This window comes from Oncorhynchus nerka, linkage group LG20 (assembly GCF_034236695.1).
Source record: "Oncorhynchus nerka isolate Pitt River linkage group LG20, Oner_Uvic_2.0, whole genome shotgun sequence".
In the NCBI taxonomy this organism is placed as follows: Eukaryota; Metazoa; Chordata; class Actinopteri; order Salmoniformes; family Salmonidae; genus Oncorhynchus; species Oncorhynchus nerka.
In genome coordinates this window covers 44,967,445-44,980,637 of record NC_088415.1, presented here as the reverse complement: position 1 = coordinate 44,980,637, position 13,193 = coordinate 44,967,445, and the positions used below count along the sequence as shown (strand labels likewise).

The 13,193-nt window shown below is 38.3% G+C and overlaps 1 protein-coding gene across 4 annotated transcripts in view; it reads right to left on the bottom strand.

Moving 5' to 3' along the window:
- Window positions 1-1,248: 1,248 nt before the first annotated feature.
- znf362b (zinc finger protein 362b) overlaps window positions 1,249-13,193 on the bottom strand; it is a 29,643-nt gene continuing 17,698 nt past the window's right edge. The window contains exons 1-9 of one of the 4 annotated variants that reach the window (XM_029622758.2): window positions 9,984-10,090; window positions 8,404-8,467; window positions 7,951-8,197; window positions 7,499-7,603; window positions 6,975-7,311; window positions 6,488-6,712; window positions 6,023-6,101; window positions 4,033-4,191; window positions 1,249-3,710 (exon numbers count right to left, since the gene is read on the bottom strand). In XM_029622758.2, coding sequence (XP_029478618.1) covers window positions 3,594-3,710; window positions 4,033-4,191; window positions 6,023-6,101; window positions 6,488-6,712; window positions 6,975-7,311; window positions 7,499-7,603; window positions 7,951-8,197; window positions 8,404-8,466 — 1,332 coding nt within the window. In that variant the 5' untranslated portion in view covers window position 8,467; window positions 9,984-10,090 and the 3' untranslated portion in view covers window positions 1,249-3,593. Of the gene's footprint in view, window positions 3,711-4,032; window positions 4,192-6,022; window positions 6,102-6,487; window positions 6,713-6,974; window positions 7,312-7,498; window positions 7,604-7,950; window positions 8,198-8,403; window positions 8,468-9,983; window positions 10,091-13,193 lie in introns of those variants that run through there. The other 3 variants (XM_029622760.2, XM_029622761.2, XM_029622759.2) reach the window with 3 other exon arrangements.

Sequence of the window (13,193 nt, the reverse complement as noted above, 5' to 3'; positions counted from 1 at the left end):
ACAGTAAAACGAGTCCTATATCGACATAACCTGAAAGGCTGCTCAGCAAGGAAGAAGCAACTGCTCCAAAACCGACATAAAAAAACCAGACTACGGTTTGCAACTGCACATGGGGACAAAGATCGTACTTTTCGGAGAAATGTCCTCTGGTCTGATTAAACAAACATAGAACTGTTTGACCATAATGACCACTGTTATGTTTGGAGGAGAAAGGGGGACGCTTGCAAGCCGAAGAACACCATCTCAACCGTGAAGCACAGGGGTGGCAGCATCATGTTGTGGGGTGCTTTGCTGCAGAAGGGACTGGTGCACTTCACAAAAATAGAGGGCATCATGAGGGAGGAAAATTATGTGGATATATTGAAGCAACATCTCAAGACATCAGTCACGAAGTTAAAGCTTGGTCGCAAATGTGTCTTTCAAATGGACAAACATACTTCCAAAGTTGTGGCAAAATGGCTTAAGGACAACAAAGTCAAGGTATTGGAGTGGCCATCACAAAGCCCTGACCTCAATCCTATAGAACATTTGTGGGCAGAACTGAAAAAGCGTGTGCAAGCAAGGAGGCCTACAAACCTGACTCAGTTACACCAGCTCTGTCAGGAGGAATGGACCATAATTCACCCAACTTATTGTGGGAAGCTTGTGGAAGGCTACCCGAAATGTTTGACCCAAATTAAACCATTTAAAGGCAATGTTACCATATACTAATTGAGTGTATGTAAACTTCTGACCCACTGGGAATGTGATGAAAGAAATTACATCTGAAATGAATCACTCTCTACTATTATTCTGACATTTCACATTCTTAAAGTAAAGTGGTGATCCTAACTTACCTAAGATAGGGAATTTTTACCAGGATTAAATGTCAACAATTGTGAAAAACTGAGTTTAAATGTACTTGGCTAAGGTATATGTAAACTTCTGACTTCAACTGTATTTTCATAAATAAAGGTAATTGAATCTTCCCATGTGTATTTGATACTTTTGTTTAGTTTAAGCACACCTGGGGTGTAATCATAATTGCCCAACAGTAGGAAACGTTTTGTCAACAAAAACAGGGGTTTCTTATTGGACAAATTCAGATTATTCGCTCCCCATTTTAGTGGTTTGCTTCTTTTTGTTTTCCTACTAGTGAATACACCCCAGGGCATATCCTGGAAGAAAATTATTGATAAATATTGAATGGAGAATACCAAATGGTTTTGTTTTAAATTATTCATCAAAGTTATGCAGTACAATTTAAAGTGTGTTTATAACAGTCTGTTTATTAAACAAGGTAAAGATATTTTATTTTTTTAAACATGGATCTTCTTAGTTTTACTTCTGTCTTGTGTGTGCATATTGAGTTATTTAGAAACTTTATATGAAATCACAAAGCAAGACAAGAAAAGGTGTAATAAATCTGCACTATCTTTTCATAGAGAATATAGGTTAACAGTTAATTCATATACAGATTACAGTTTGGATATTCCATCCGGAAAAATAACAAAATGTTTACAAGACCAAATACTGAAGAACACAATACTGAATATGGAAATAAAATGGTAGTTCAATGATAAGATTGTTAAGGCTTATACGTAAATAACTGATATAAAACATGAATATTTATAAAAAGTATCAATATTCAGAAATACAAATCATTACAGTAAGTTCATACATAAACATACCTGTACAAAACCGTTATGAAATGGTACATTGACCAATTTTTTTCTCGGAAGAGAGTAAATTGAAGTGGCAGAGTCTGTTGGCATAAATGTTTATTTCCAGGCCAGTGGCTTGTATTGTATTTTTTTTAAAACATACTATGAATGTATTTAACAATATTCTCAGTTCCATCTCAAATAAACATCTAGCCTTAGCACCTTGTCCTAAGTAACCTGAAGAATACAGGCTACTATTACCATCCAGAGCAACCAGAAGGTAAAATTACAGTAAAAATACAACAATACTGTGTGCATACCATGATGAAAGAAACACTTGCAGTAACACTACCATCATATGAAGTTATATGGTTTGAACAAACTCATACTGACTGCACTTTAAAATGTAAACCTGTTGAGAATTAGTTTCACAAATCAAGATAAAACAATCCTGCATGTAGTGGGATTAGGGTTAATATTGGCTAACTATTTGGTCCAACCATGTACTTTCAAATATCATTGTCATGTTTAAACTATGTAATTTACTTCTCTTTTTTTTTAAAGCAGCACAGGCCTCTGTAACCAGGCTGGGAAATAGCTTTAACTTGACTTGGTGATATGATTGTGAAGTGTAATGTGACACCAGTGAGAGTATAACAAAGTAGAAGTCAATAAAAATACAAAATATTTCACCTCCAATAAATGTATGTTTGCTATATATTTCTCTAAATATATTCAGAATAGAAATGTAGTTTACTCTAGTAACATAGACCTAACCACATTACCAACTTGTCAACATAAGAGGTTGTGACTTAGAACTATCATGACAGAAAGCATTACTCTCCTTTTCTATCACCTTTGCTAACAACAGCTTGTGTTATGTTATGATGACCATCAGAAGTTACTTTACAAAAGCTGACATGACTGTTCATAACATTTGTAATGCTCATCTTGATAGCTTTGTGTAGGCCTATTGAGGGCAGTACCAAGTAAAGCCATAAAGCTGACGCACTAGCTAATGTTAGCTTGTTTTCCCAATGAATCTTGACTAGCCTCACGTAGGTGCAAAGCCACCAACTCACATATGTAATACCTGGCCACAAGGAAAACGTCTGAAAAGTTCTGTTGATTTGAACAATTCAGTTGAATTAATTAGTGTCTGATCATATAACCCATATGATCTTGATTATATTAACCATGACAATTGAACTGATCTTGATGAAACGGTAAACATTCATTATTTTGTTTTTACATTTTGGTGCACTGTTTCACCATTCCACCATGAGAAACAACCTGACAATCTAATTGTCTACATAGTTCCAATTGCTTTTCTCTAAAATGCTGCTTTTGAAGTCTGACCCTGTAAACTTTGCTTGAACAAAAAAAAAAAAATCACCAAAAAACATCAGACTTTTGATTAGACACAGTCAATACTCTTAGCTGCCTCAAGTAAATATTTTTGCATTTCCATCGGAAAAGATAGAAAAACATTTGGATCCAAAACCACAAGGCCTGAGAGCGCTTTAAAATGATCTTTGGATGTCGCCAGAACACACCCAGAAAATATGAATCCATTTAGTTTAGGTATAAGGAAAAATATTGAAAAAATATATAATAAATGGAATGGAATAATTTTTTTGTAACATTAAAATGTTAAGGGCCAATGCATAAGACCGTTTGCATAAAGCCTTTGTAAGTGCTCAGTTGTGTCCAACACGAGACATTATCCGACATTTGTTCCCATTGACATAAACCTTTGCAAAGAAGGTGCTATGCTCGTTTTTATTTTAACCGACCCAATCTGTGTAAAAATGGAACAAGGTTTTGTAAATGAATGTCAGGTGTCATGTGATGCATATGTAGGCCTTGGGTCGATGGACTTATGTGCAGGGCCCCTAAACGTCAGCCTTCCATAGAAAAAGAATACAACAACATACAGTAATGCTGAATTCAGATGAGAGAGATGCGTATTGGGATACTGGGGGATTCAGTCCTCTGGGGGGACTGGTGGCTCACTAGGTGCTCCACTACCGTGTGTTTTGACATGTGCTTCATAAGGTAGGTCTCCTGCAAAGACACAAAATGGACGACTCAAAACCAGTTTGTATCCCCGACACAAAAGCATGTTGGCAACCCTGGTTCCAAAATGCAGTTACAACTCGTGCATGCACATGTTGTAAAAGTCAGGAAGCAATTAATATTCACAATATTATTTTACCACTGTAGATTATTTCTACATGGGGTGAGCTTAAATCGTGCTTAGTTATCATAATGTCCGGCTTGAGCAAATGTTTACAGACACTACAATTGACCAGGACCATAGCAATGCCTTGTATTTGCTGACACTACTACAAACACCTAATACTGAACAGTGGGTTAGAATACTCACTGAGGTGTATGCCCGGCCACACATGTTGCAGCAGTACGCCTTAGCATTTTTGATGGCGTGCACTGACAGGTGGATCTGTAACGATGCTGAATCTGAATAGGCACGGTAGCAGTTGGGACATTTGTACGGCTTGTCTTTGTTGTGCTGCCTCTGGTGGGACTACATAGCGCGAGAGAGTGGGGCAGAGAGAGAGAGAGAGAGAGAGAGAAGAGGTAAGAGCAACCTAGTCACTCATTGCAGGATAACTATCATTCAGAGCATTCCAGTAAAGTTGTTATGGTATGGTTGAGTAGACTGTTGCTTGACATTTTCAGCAATGATATCCAATTTAGGTCTATTGTTATACATTTTTCCTTGACGTTTTTGAATAATAATCTCTCATGGAATTTTATTATTTTAATTTGGCAGTATACCATTGCTATTTAGGACTACTTTCAGGTTGAATTGTTACATGTACCACCTTTAACGTTACGAAGTGTTTGTGGATCCCAACTTTTCTGGACCCCTCTTCCCGACAGCTAAAGGTCCCGGAGATTATGCACATGTGCGGGATTCTCTGCTCTACTCTGACGAATGGTGCTTGTTTAATAAAGTTAGATCAAAGCTGAATCAATCATTATAAACTGGTTGGATCCTGGATGCTGATTGCACGAGCAGCGTTTCCTTGCAGTGCTATATTGGCCATCACAGACACAGCTATGCCTGCTAAAATTCCCATCTGAAAAGTATGACTATGCCTCCATAAGAATATCATGTTCATGCTGCTGTCCGAATCATCTCAACTCAAACATTATTTCCCCTTGCTTCCAGCCTAGCATTTAGTTTGGTACAGTTAATATAATCCTCGCTGTCTGCCTGTCCGACCTCTAAAAAAATGTTTCACTTTAGAATTTCGATCTCTGTAGTACCATACATAGAGTGAACGGTGCCCAGGCGACAAGAGACAACTTTTTCTGAGCCAGTCAAATTCACTCAAATTCAACGTCATTATCAACGTCACTAGCAAGTGACAAGAACATGATGTATCCAGCCTGCATGGCAACCATTTTGTTTAGAACGGATGACCAGTTCTTCTGCATCGGCATAGCAAATATGAAAAAAAAATAAAAAATAATAACGAATGTAGCATGTAGCAACATGCCCAAAATATCCAAACTTTTGTCCGGACTATATCTTCTGGTGAAAGAATGAAATTCTATGAATTCATTCAAAATATGTAATACATTACTATTTTAACATGTTGGTAACAGTTTTATAAAAGCAAATAAGGCACTTGAGGCAGTGCTGTATCCCGTCGGGCTAAACAACACCATTTACCTGTGACTGTATTCATGATACAGCACTTCCTCTTGTGCCTTATTGCTTAATAACATGACCAAATATAATAGCATAGTATAATGTTACTGTAAGCCAAGAAACACCACCTAATTTCTATTTTTAAAGATGATTGCGCTAATGGTCGCATTTTTTTTCATGTGGCCCAAACTCAACAGTGTGCGCCACTATGCAAAATATGTGCTTCGATTGAAACTAAACACAGCTAGGCTATGCTACAGTTTGTTAACACACTCTGTTCTAAAATTCCCTCACTGTACATTATTCAAAACAGCCTTGTAGGCTACTTCGCAAACAACACGATATAACTCAAGAAGATCTAAATGCATATCCCCATGAAACTGATTGAGATCAAATGGTTGGTATGCAGATGCTGCATGGACATTTCAGTGGTAAAACAGGATTTATCATTCACGATTGACAATGAGAAATTGAAGGGAGGGTAACCACAAAAATGTGTGCATCAAGTAGAGGTATAGAAACACGTGCAGAAAGTGATTTGGATCTTCAAGCTCTGGGCGAAAGGGATTCAGGGGGGCAGGACGAAGTGGTTACCAACGGATCCGCAGCCTCGGCTGGGTCGGGACATTCAAGACTGGGAGAAGGACTGTAAAAGATTAGTAAATAATCCTGTTATGATGTAGCTACTACTGACCTGGAGGTTAGAGAGCTGGGTAAAGGCCTTTTCACATCCAGGGGCCGCGCATTTATAGGGTCTGTCACCAGTATGGATTCTAAGACACATGCGGATGATGATAGATGCATGTTAGAGAGAGAATTAACTGAAATATTATGGTTTATTGAGCAAGTACAGCAGAAAATATAATGTAATTACGAAATAACATATGGTGAAATATGGTGTAAACATACTATATATTATGACAGTTGTAAAATAATGGATACATACATTCCACAGTACTACCCAATGTCAGTGTTAATGATGGAAAGCTACTGTACATTCCAGCAATACATCAATGGAATGCTCCGGTTTAAAATATATTTTTAATGTTGTCAATGTCATTGTGAAGAGACAGACAGACATTTTCATATGGTGTGGATTGTGGTGGACAACTTTTTTCTCTCCATCGCTTTCTATTCCATGAAGGTGAACTCAACTGACCTGGTGTGCTGCTGCAGGTGCGAGAGTTGGCGGAAGGAGTTCTCGCAGTAGGAGCAGTGGTAGGGCTTGATTCCCAGGTGGATGCGGAGGTGCTGGGCCAGGTAGGATGCGTTGGCAAAGGACTTGGAGCAGTGGGGACACTTGTGGGGCTTGGCCTCCGTGTGGGACTTGGAGTGGATCTGCATCTCTGACTTTGACATGAAGGTGAGCGGACACACTTTGCATCTGGATACAAGAAAATGGGACTGAGTCAAATCTTATGTCACGGATGAAGGTTCTGTTACGAATGATACTGCAACACCCAATAAGGTGTCATGACTGAATGCCTTACTGTACTGTATGTACCCCCTTAAAGTAAAGTGTTACTGATATGTGCATATAACATATCTCAAGTAGGTCAAAAAACATTGAAAATGGGTGATTTATTTAAGAGATAAGACTTTAAACTAAGCGAAACTAAAACTTTTTGTTGTTGAAGTAACCATACCTGTAGGTTTTGCCCTCTTTGGCAGGGAAGGTGATACAGCCCTGGTCGGCGCCAGAGGCCATGATGGGGTAGGGCACGACCAGCAGAGGCCCTCCACTCTCCGCTTTGATCTTCTTCCGCCCACGGGGAGTCTTGGGTGGTGGGCCGAGGAGTCCAGCCAGGCCCCCGCTCTTCATCTGTTCCATGCCAGGGCCGCTGGCCAGCCCAGAGATGATGTTGACCGATGGGGTCCCTCCCAGTCGGTTCTGGCTGCTGGAGGTGGGGGTGAGGGCCTCTGAAGTGCTGTGGCTGTCCGGCCGGGACATAGGGGCCAGACCTGTGTATGGGCACATGAAGACTTACAAATGATAAGCCATGCAAAAAGTTAGCGATTTAGCTTGCTGAGAGACTGAGCTTTTATGCAAACTAACTGAAATGTATTTGGCTCTTGTCTGGTCCCTTGGCGTGTAGTACATGGCTGTTGAATGTTTTCATTAATGGTTGTACAAATATGTTTCCCATGAGAAAGGGGGTGTGGTTATTACCTGACCGATGGTTGACTCTAGAGGGCTGCTCAACGATCTGTCGCATGTGCCACTCATCCCACAGTCCTTTAACCTTCACTGCTGACTTGTCATCCATATTCACTTCTGCATCAGAGATTGAAGGCAATACAATTAACTGATCTAACTGAGGGACAAATGAGAAAATGACTTTATAAATAGCACCAATTTCTACTCAGCATCCATCCTGAAATCTTACAATGCTCAATAATAAAATGGGAATTATTTCAAACTGGACTGGTAGGCATCCACCATATGACTTTCATCTATGCGTTCTCAAATTAAGGCAGAGGAGTTGCGGAGGCAAAACCCCTTAAGACTATTGAGATGCACCATTGAACAGGTCTCAAGCATCACCAGAGCCAAGTGGTGTCTCCAGTGTGCACCTATGTTGTGAGCAGACAGCAGATTGCAAACACTGTTACAGTACCTACCTGGTACAGAGCTGGAGGCTGTGCGGGCGTGCAGGGCGATGTCGGGCTGCTGGACCGAGCCCTGGGGGTGATGCTGGCCCTGCTGGGACTTGGGCATGAGCATGCTGTGCTGCCCCCCATCCAAGGGGGAGGAGGCCACCAGCAGGGTTTGCTGAGAGGGGGCTGAATTGGTCGGCAGGTGCAGGGGTCGGATCTTCTCAGCCATCAGCTGCTCCTTGATCTTGTTGATGAGCACCAGGTTATCCAGCTGAAAGGGTTAAACGGTCACGCTCAACCGAAAACAGCTCCAGTTTATCAACCATCAAGCTAAAGATGATCCCATTATAGTCCTACTTTTGTTGCTGGGTTAATACCTATATGGACATTCTTAAGATTGAAATACGTCTGAGAAAATAATGAGATGCATAATATCAGCCTAGATGGAAGAACAGAAAAAAAGGAAGATGTCCTTACCTGGCTAGGCATGGAAGGAGGCGGAGGCCAGAAGTAGGGGTTGTTGAATCGAGGCTCAGCCATCCTGAGACAGAAACACACATTTTACTGCAGTATTCTATACATTTCAAATACAAAATATACAAAGCATTTTTGACAGATGTTATTAAAACTACTTAGATTAAAACAGTGTCAGTTTATATGTCCATATACTTTTTAATTCCGGTGACTCTTTGTTTTAGAGAATACCTCATATTTGCCTTTGTTTTCTGAAGTATGGATCCCTACCTGAACATTAAGATACATTGTTTCTTAAAATCAGAGTAAAGTTACAGTAGTAGAATGAAAAAAGTACAATAACGTTAATAGGACGCATACTCAGGTCCACCTCCCAAGACCAACATAGCAGTATTGTACTATATGGCTTATGCAATTGCATTTTTGTGACTGTGTGAATTTGGTTATTGTGTGCATTTTATAACTAAAGTTGTTACATTATTTATGTTACATAAAAGTAATACTTCTACAAAATATAACATGTCAATAATAAAGTATTCATATAATACTTTTATTGTGGTATTTAGATAATAAACAGAACAATTCACACACAGTCCCAATAATACGTTTGTGGGTAGCATTTTTGTATAAAAAACCTATTATGTTCAGTTCAAACTACACAGTGAAATAAAGGCCTACCATTCAAGACATGATAAGAATGCAGTCAAAGATGAAAACTTTCACTGTTCACACCTGTCAGGCATTTTCTATTTGCCTACTCTCAATATTCTTTATCCCAGTCCTAAATGTTTATTTAACTGTGCCTAAAGATGGCTGAGCACACATTTTTGGGCAGAAATCAGAATAGGTTAAATGTCATCGTTGTATTAATTATTTCTTACCAAAATTAATTTCCAGTAAAATATGAGTTACGTAGGGTAATTTTGGCAACTTTTCCCTCATAACATGTTTGCTTTGGTGGTCTAGACTTTTGTTAGGCTAACACGTGTGCCCTTCGACCTTTCTGGAATTCAGTGACATAATTTGACGATGCGACCATCCGATACAATACCACTCAAGACAGTTTTATTTAAAGAAAATTCCAGACAAAAGAGAAACAAAAATGGCAGCCTGACTCATTTTTATAAGGCGAGACGCCATATTCTGCAGATCCCAATATTAGGAGCATCTTCTTTTGCTCCTAAAAGGAGCCCGCTTGACACAAAGGTGTGTTTATGTCAAAAACATGAATGTTTGTTTACGACAAATTGCAGGTTAGAATAGCCCGGCCTCTCCACCTCTTAAAAAACGGACACTTCCTACAACAACCATGCCCTGCAAAATAACACGGAAATAGGTAAAATGCCCGAGCATTGCACCTACATTTTTTAATAAATCAACATCATCTATGCGTAAAGGTCACAACCGCACGCTGACAGATATTTTAAAATACATTATCCCAATCTTAACAAAAATGCGTTGAACGTTGCAACTTTTTGACGAACCGAGGGGCAATGCATACATATCTGCACAATGCATACATTTGCAGGTTATCGACTTTCAGAAATACATTTACAAATAACATCAAATAATTGCAGACAGACCTGATGTCCCGATTGCAGATTTTGTCTGGCTTTATAAAATGTTGATGTTCTTTCTGCCTGCCTCCAATTGGTTCAGCGCTTCCGGGTCGCTTTGTTCACTTCTGGGTGCCGCTACACCCTAGCTGCTGCAAACTGACTGAAGGCTGGTTATTTTTAATCTGAATCCATCAAAAACAATAGTTTTTAGCGTGGCTATAATGCTAAACGACAACGCACAAACATTGATCATGTCCAGGAGTCCAAACGCGCCTGTGTCACTTGCGACATTACTAAAATAGACAGTCCCGTGTACTTTTTATGTATATTAAAGTTTCGTAATTTGATCATTAATACCTCTTAAACGGTGCGTGCAAAATTGATATAAATGACATTCCGATTCAGCTGACGATAGTGAACAAGTTACAAGTTGTTCTTGCAATTGGTATGGTGTTTTGTTTTTGGAGTTCAAATGTAGCTGAAACATTGCTCTACGGAAATTACTTTAGTATTTCATGACTTTTCAATTAATTTAAGTTAATTATATGTAAAAAATCAAATATTTGCTTTAAACTTCAGTAGCTTCTACCCCTAAGCATTTTCATGAATAAAAACAACTGTTATTAGTTCAGGGACCTTTCTACGGCAATTACCTTTGTATTTTTTTACTTTGGCTATTTTAAATGAAATATTTATCATTATATGTAAAAAGAAAATACTTGCATAAAACTTCAATAGGTTCCACCCCATATGACTTACATAAATACAACCAACTATTATTGGTTCAGGGACTTTGTCTGTACAATCTACGGCAATTGCTTTTCTGTTTTTACTTTGGCTATTTTCAATACATTTAATTTACTTCAAAAATACTTTCTTAACTTTAATAGCTTCAACCCCAGATGAATTTCATGAATACAACCAACTGCTATTGGTTTAGGGACCTTGTCTGTACAATCTATTGCAATTACTTTTGTATTTTTTTACTTTGGCAATTGAAATTAAATTTGTCTCATTATATGCCAAATAATACTTAACTTTAATAGCTTCTACCCCATATCACTTCAATTAAAAACACTTCCTTCAAACATCAATAGCTTTCACCCCATATGACTATCTGTTATTGGTTCCTCGTCTGTCCAATCCACAGCAATTACTTTTGTACTTTTTGACTTTGCTATTTTTTATGAATTTACATGAAAAATACTTCCATACAACTTAGCTTCAACCCAATATGACTTGCATATGAATACAACTGTTATTGGTTGAGGGACCTCTTCCCTCCAATCCACTGAAATTACTTTTGGGGCTTTTTGACCATGTCAATTTTTTGTACATGACAAGTACTTCCTTAACTTCAATTATTTCCCCCCTATATGACTTGTATGAATGAGTCCAGCTTTCGCTCCACTGGCCGTTTCAAAGCAGCATGTCACCATTTGGCTATCTAAAGAGGGTCATAGTTACTTTTGCCCATTAGCCGCAGTTTATTGAAAAATGTCAATATAGCTTCTCAAACACATTACATATTGCTCTCAAATCAATTTGACATTGTTCAGCGACCCTGAACCAATAACATGTGGGGTGAACGCTATTGACACTTTAAGGAAGTGTTTTTAATTTAAAGTCCGTCCAATATCATAGAAAATATCAGAATAGAAAAAATACAAAAGTATTTGCCGTAGATTGTACAAACAAAGTACCTGAACTAGTAACAGTTGGTTTTATTCATGTCCTTAGGGGTGGAAGCTGTTGAAGTTTTAAATAAGTATTTTTTACATATAATTAAATTATATCCATAGGATATAGCCAAAGTCCAAAAATATAAAAGTAATTGTCTTTCATTGTATTGATGAGGTCCCTGAACCAATAACAGTTTGTTGAATACATGCAAGTAACATGTGGTGGAAGCTATTGAAGTTTTAAACAAGTATTATTTTTTACATAATGATATAACATTTATTTTAAACAGCCAATGTCAAAGAATAAACAAGTTATTGCCAGAGATTGTACAGACGAGGTCCCTGAAGCAATAACAGTTGGTTGTATTCAGGCAAGTGATATGGGGTTGAAGCTATTGAGGTTTTTAGGAAGTTTTTTTATTTTTATACAAAACTAATTGCCATGGATTGGAGAGGTCCCTGGACGTATTACAGTTGGTTTGAGATTTCAATGTCATGTGGTTACAATTGAAGTTTTTCCATTAACAATAAGTTTCAATTTCCCTTTTAAGATGGTCCCTTAGCTTAGACTACAGGGAGAATCAGCCATAGAAATTAACATAAAATACTTTTTTGAAAACGGAACGGAACAGCAAAAACAGTGGGTGTAACTTGTTCTACATCGTCAGCTGGTTTAATATATGACATTTATATCACCTTGACATGTTCCGTTGAAGAGGTATTGACTAGCAAAGTCCAAAATCTTTAATATAAAGCCAACTACACCGCACTAAAAAAGTGAGCATCATTTTGAGAATGTGTCAAGCTTTTTTTTGATACATACATTAATGACTTCTTGAGCTTATCAAAACTGTTTACACTGCCACTTGACTTTTTCCATACTATCTGTTCCACTAGTAACTATAGCCTAGTGACTATTGTTTATTATAGAATTGTTTGATCATTAAAATGTTGGATAGCATACAGTCCAAGGACAGTGAAGATGGCCTTCCTGGGGATACTAGAGTAATGAAATTATTTAGTCTAGTATTGCACACAGTATCCCTGTAATATGCAAGTTTATCAGTGGAGAATTGACTCCTGAATCGTGGCTGGCTTGACACACAGGCTGGGACACCAAGCAATGGGAGTTGCACTATCACTGTTTGCTACGCTGGTGTCAGAAGTGAGTGAACTAGGAAACGGTGACAGGGCAACTTGAACCTGGGTCTCCTAACCTGTAGGCACACTCACTAACCATTGCTCAAATAGGGTTATCCCAGTTGGGAGAGATTGTATGCTTCACTATCAAATCAATTTGTATTTGTCATGTGCCTAATACAACAGACCTTACTGTGAAATGCTTACTTACAGGTGCTTAACCAACAATGCAGTTCAATAAATTAAAGTATATATATGTATATATTTCTTTTTTAAAGGCGGTAATGTGTACAAGCTTTGGGGCGGCAGTGTAGCGTATAATAGCGTTGGGTCAGTAACCAAAAGGTTGCTGGATTGAATCACTGAGCTGACAAGGTAAACATCTGTCACTCTGCCCCTGAGCAAGGCAGTT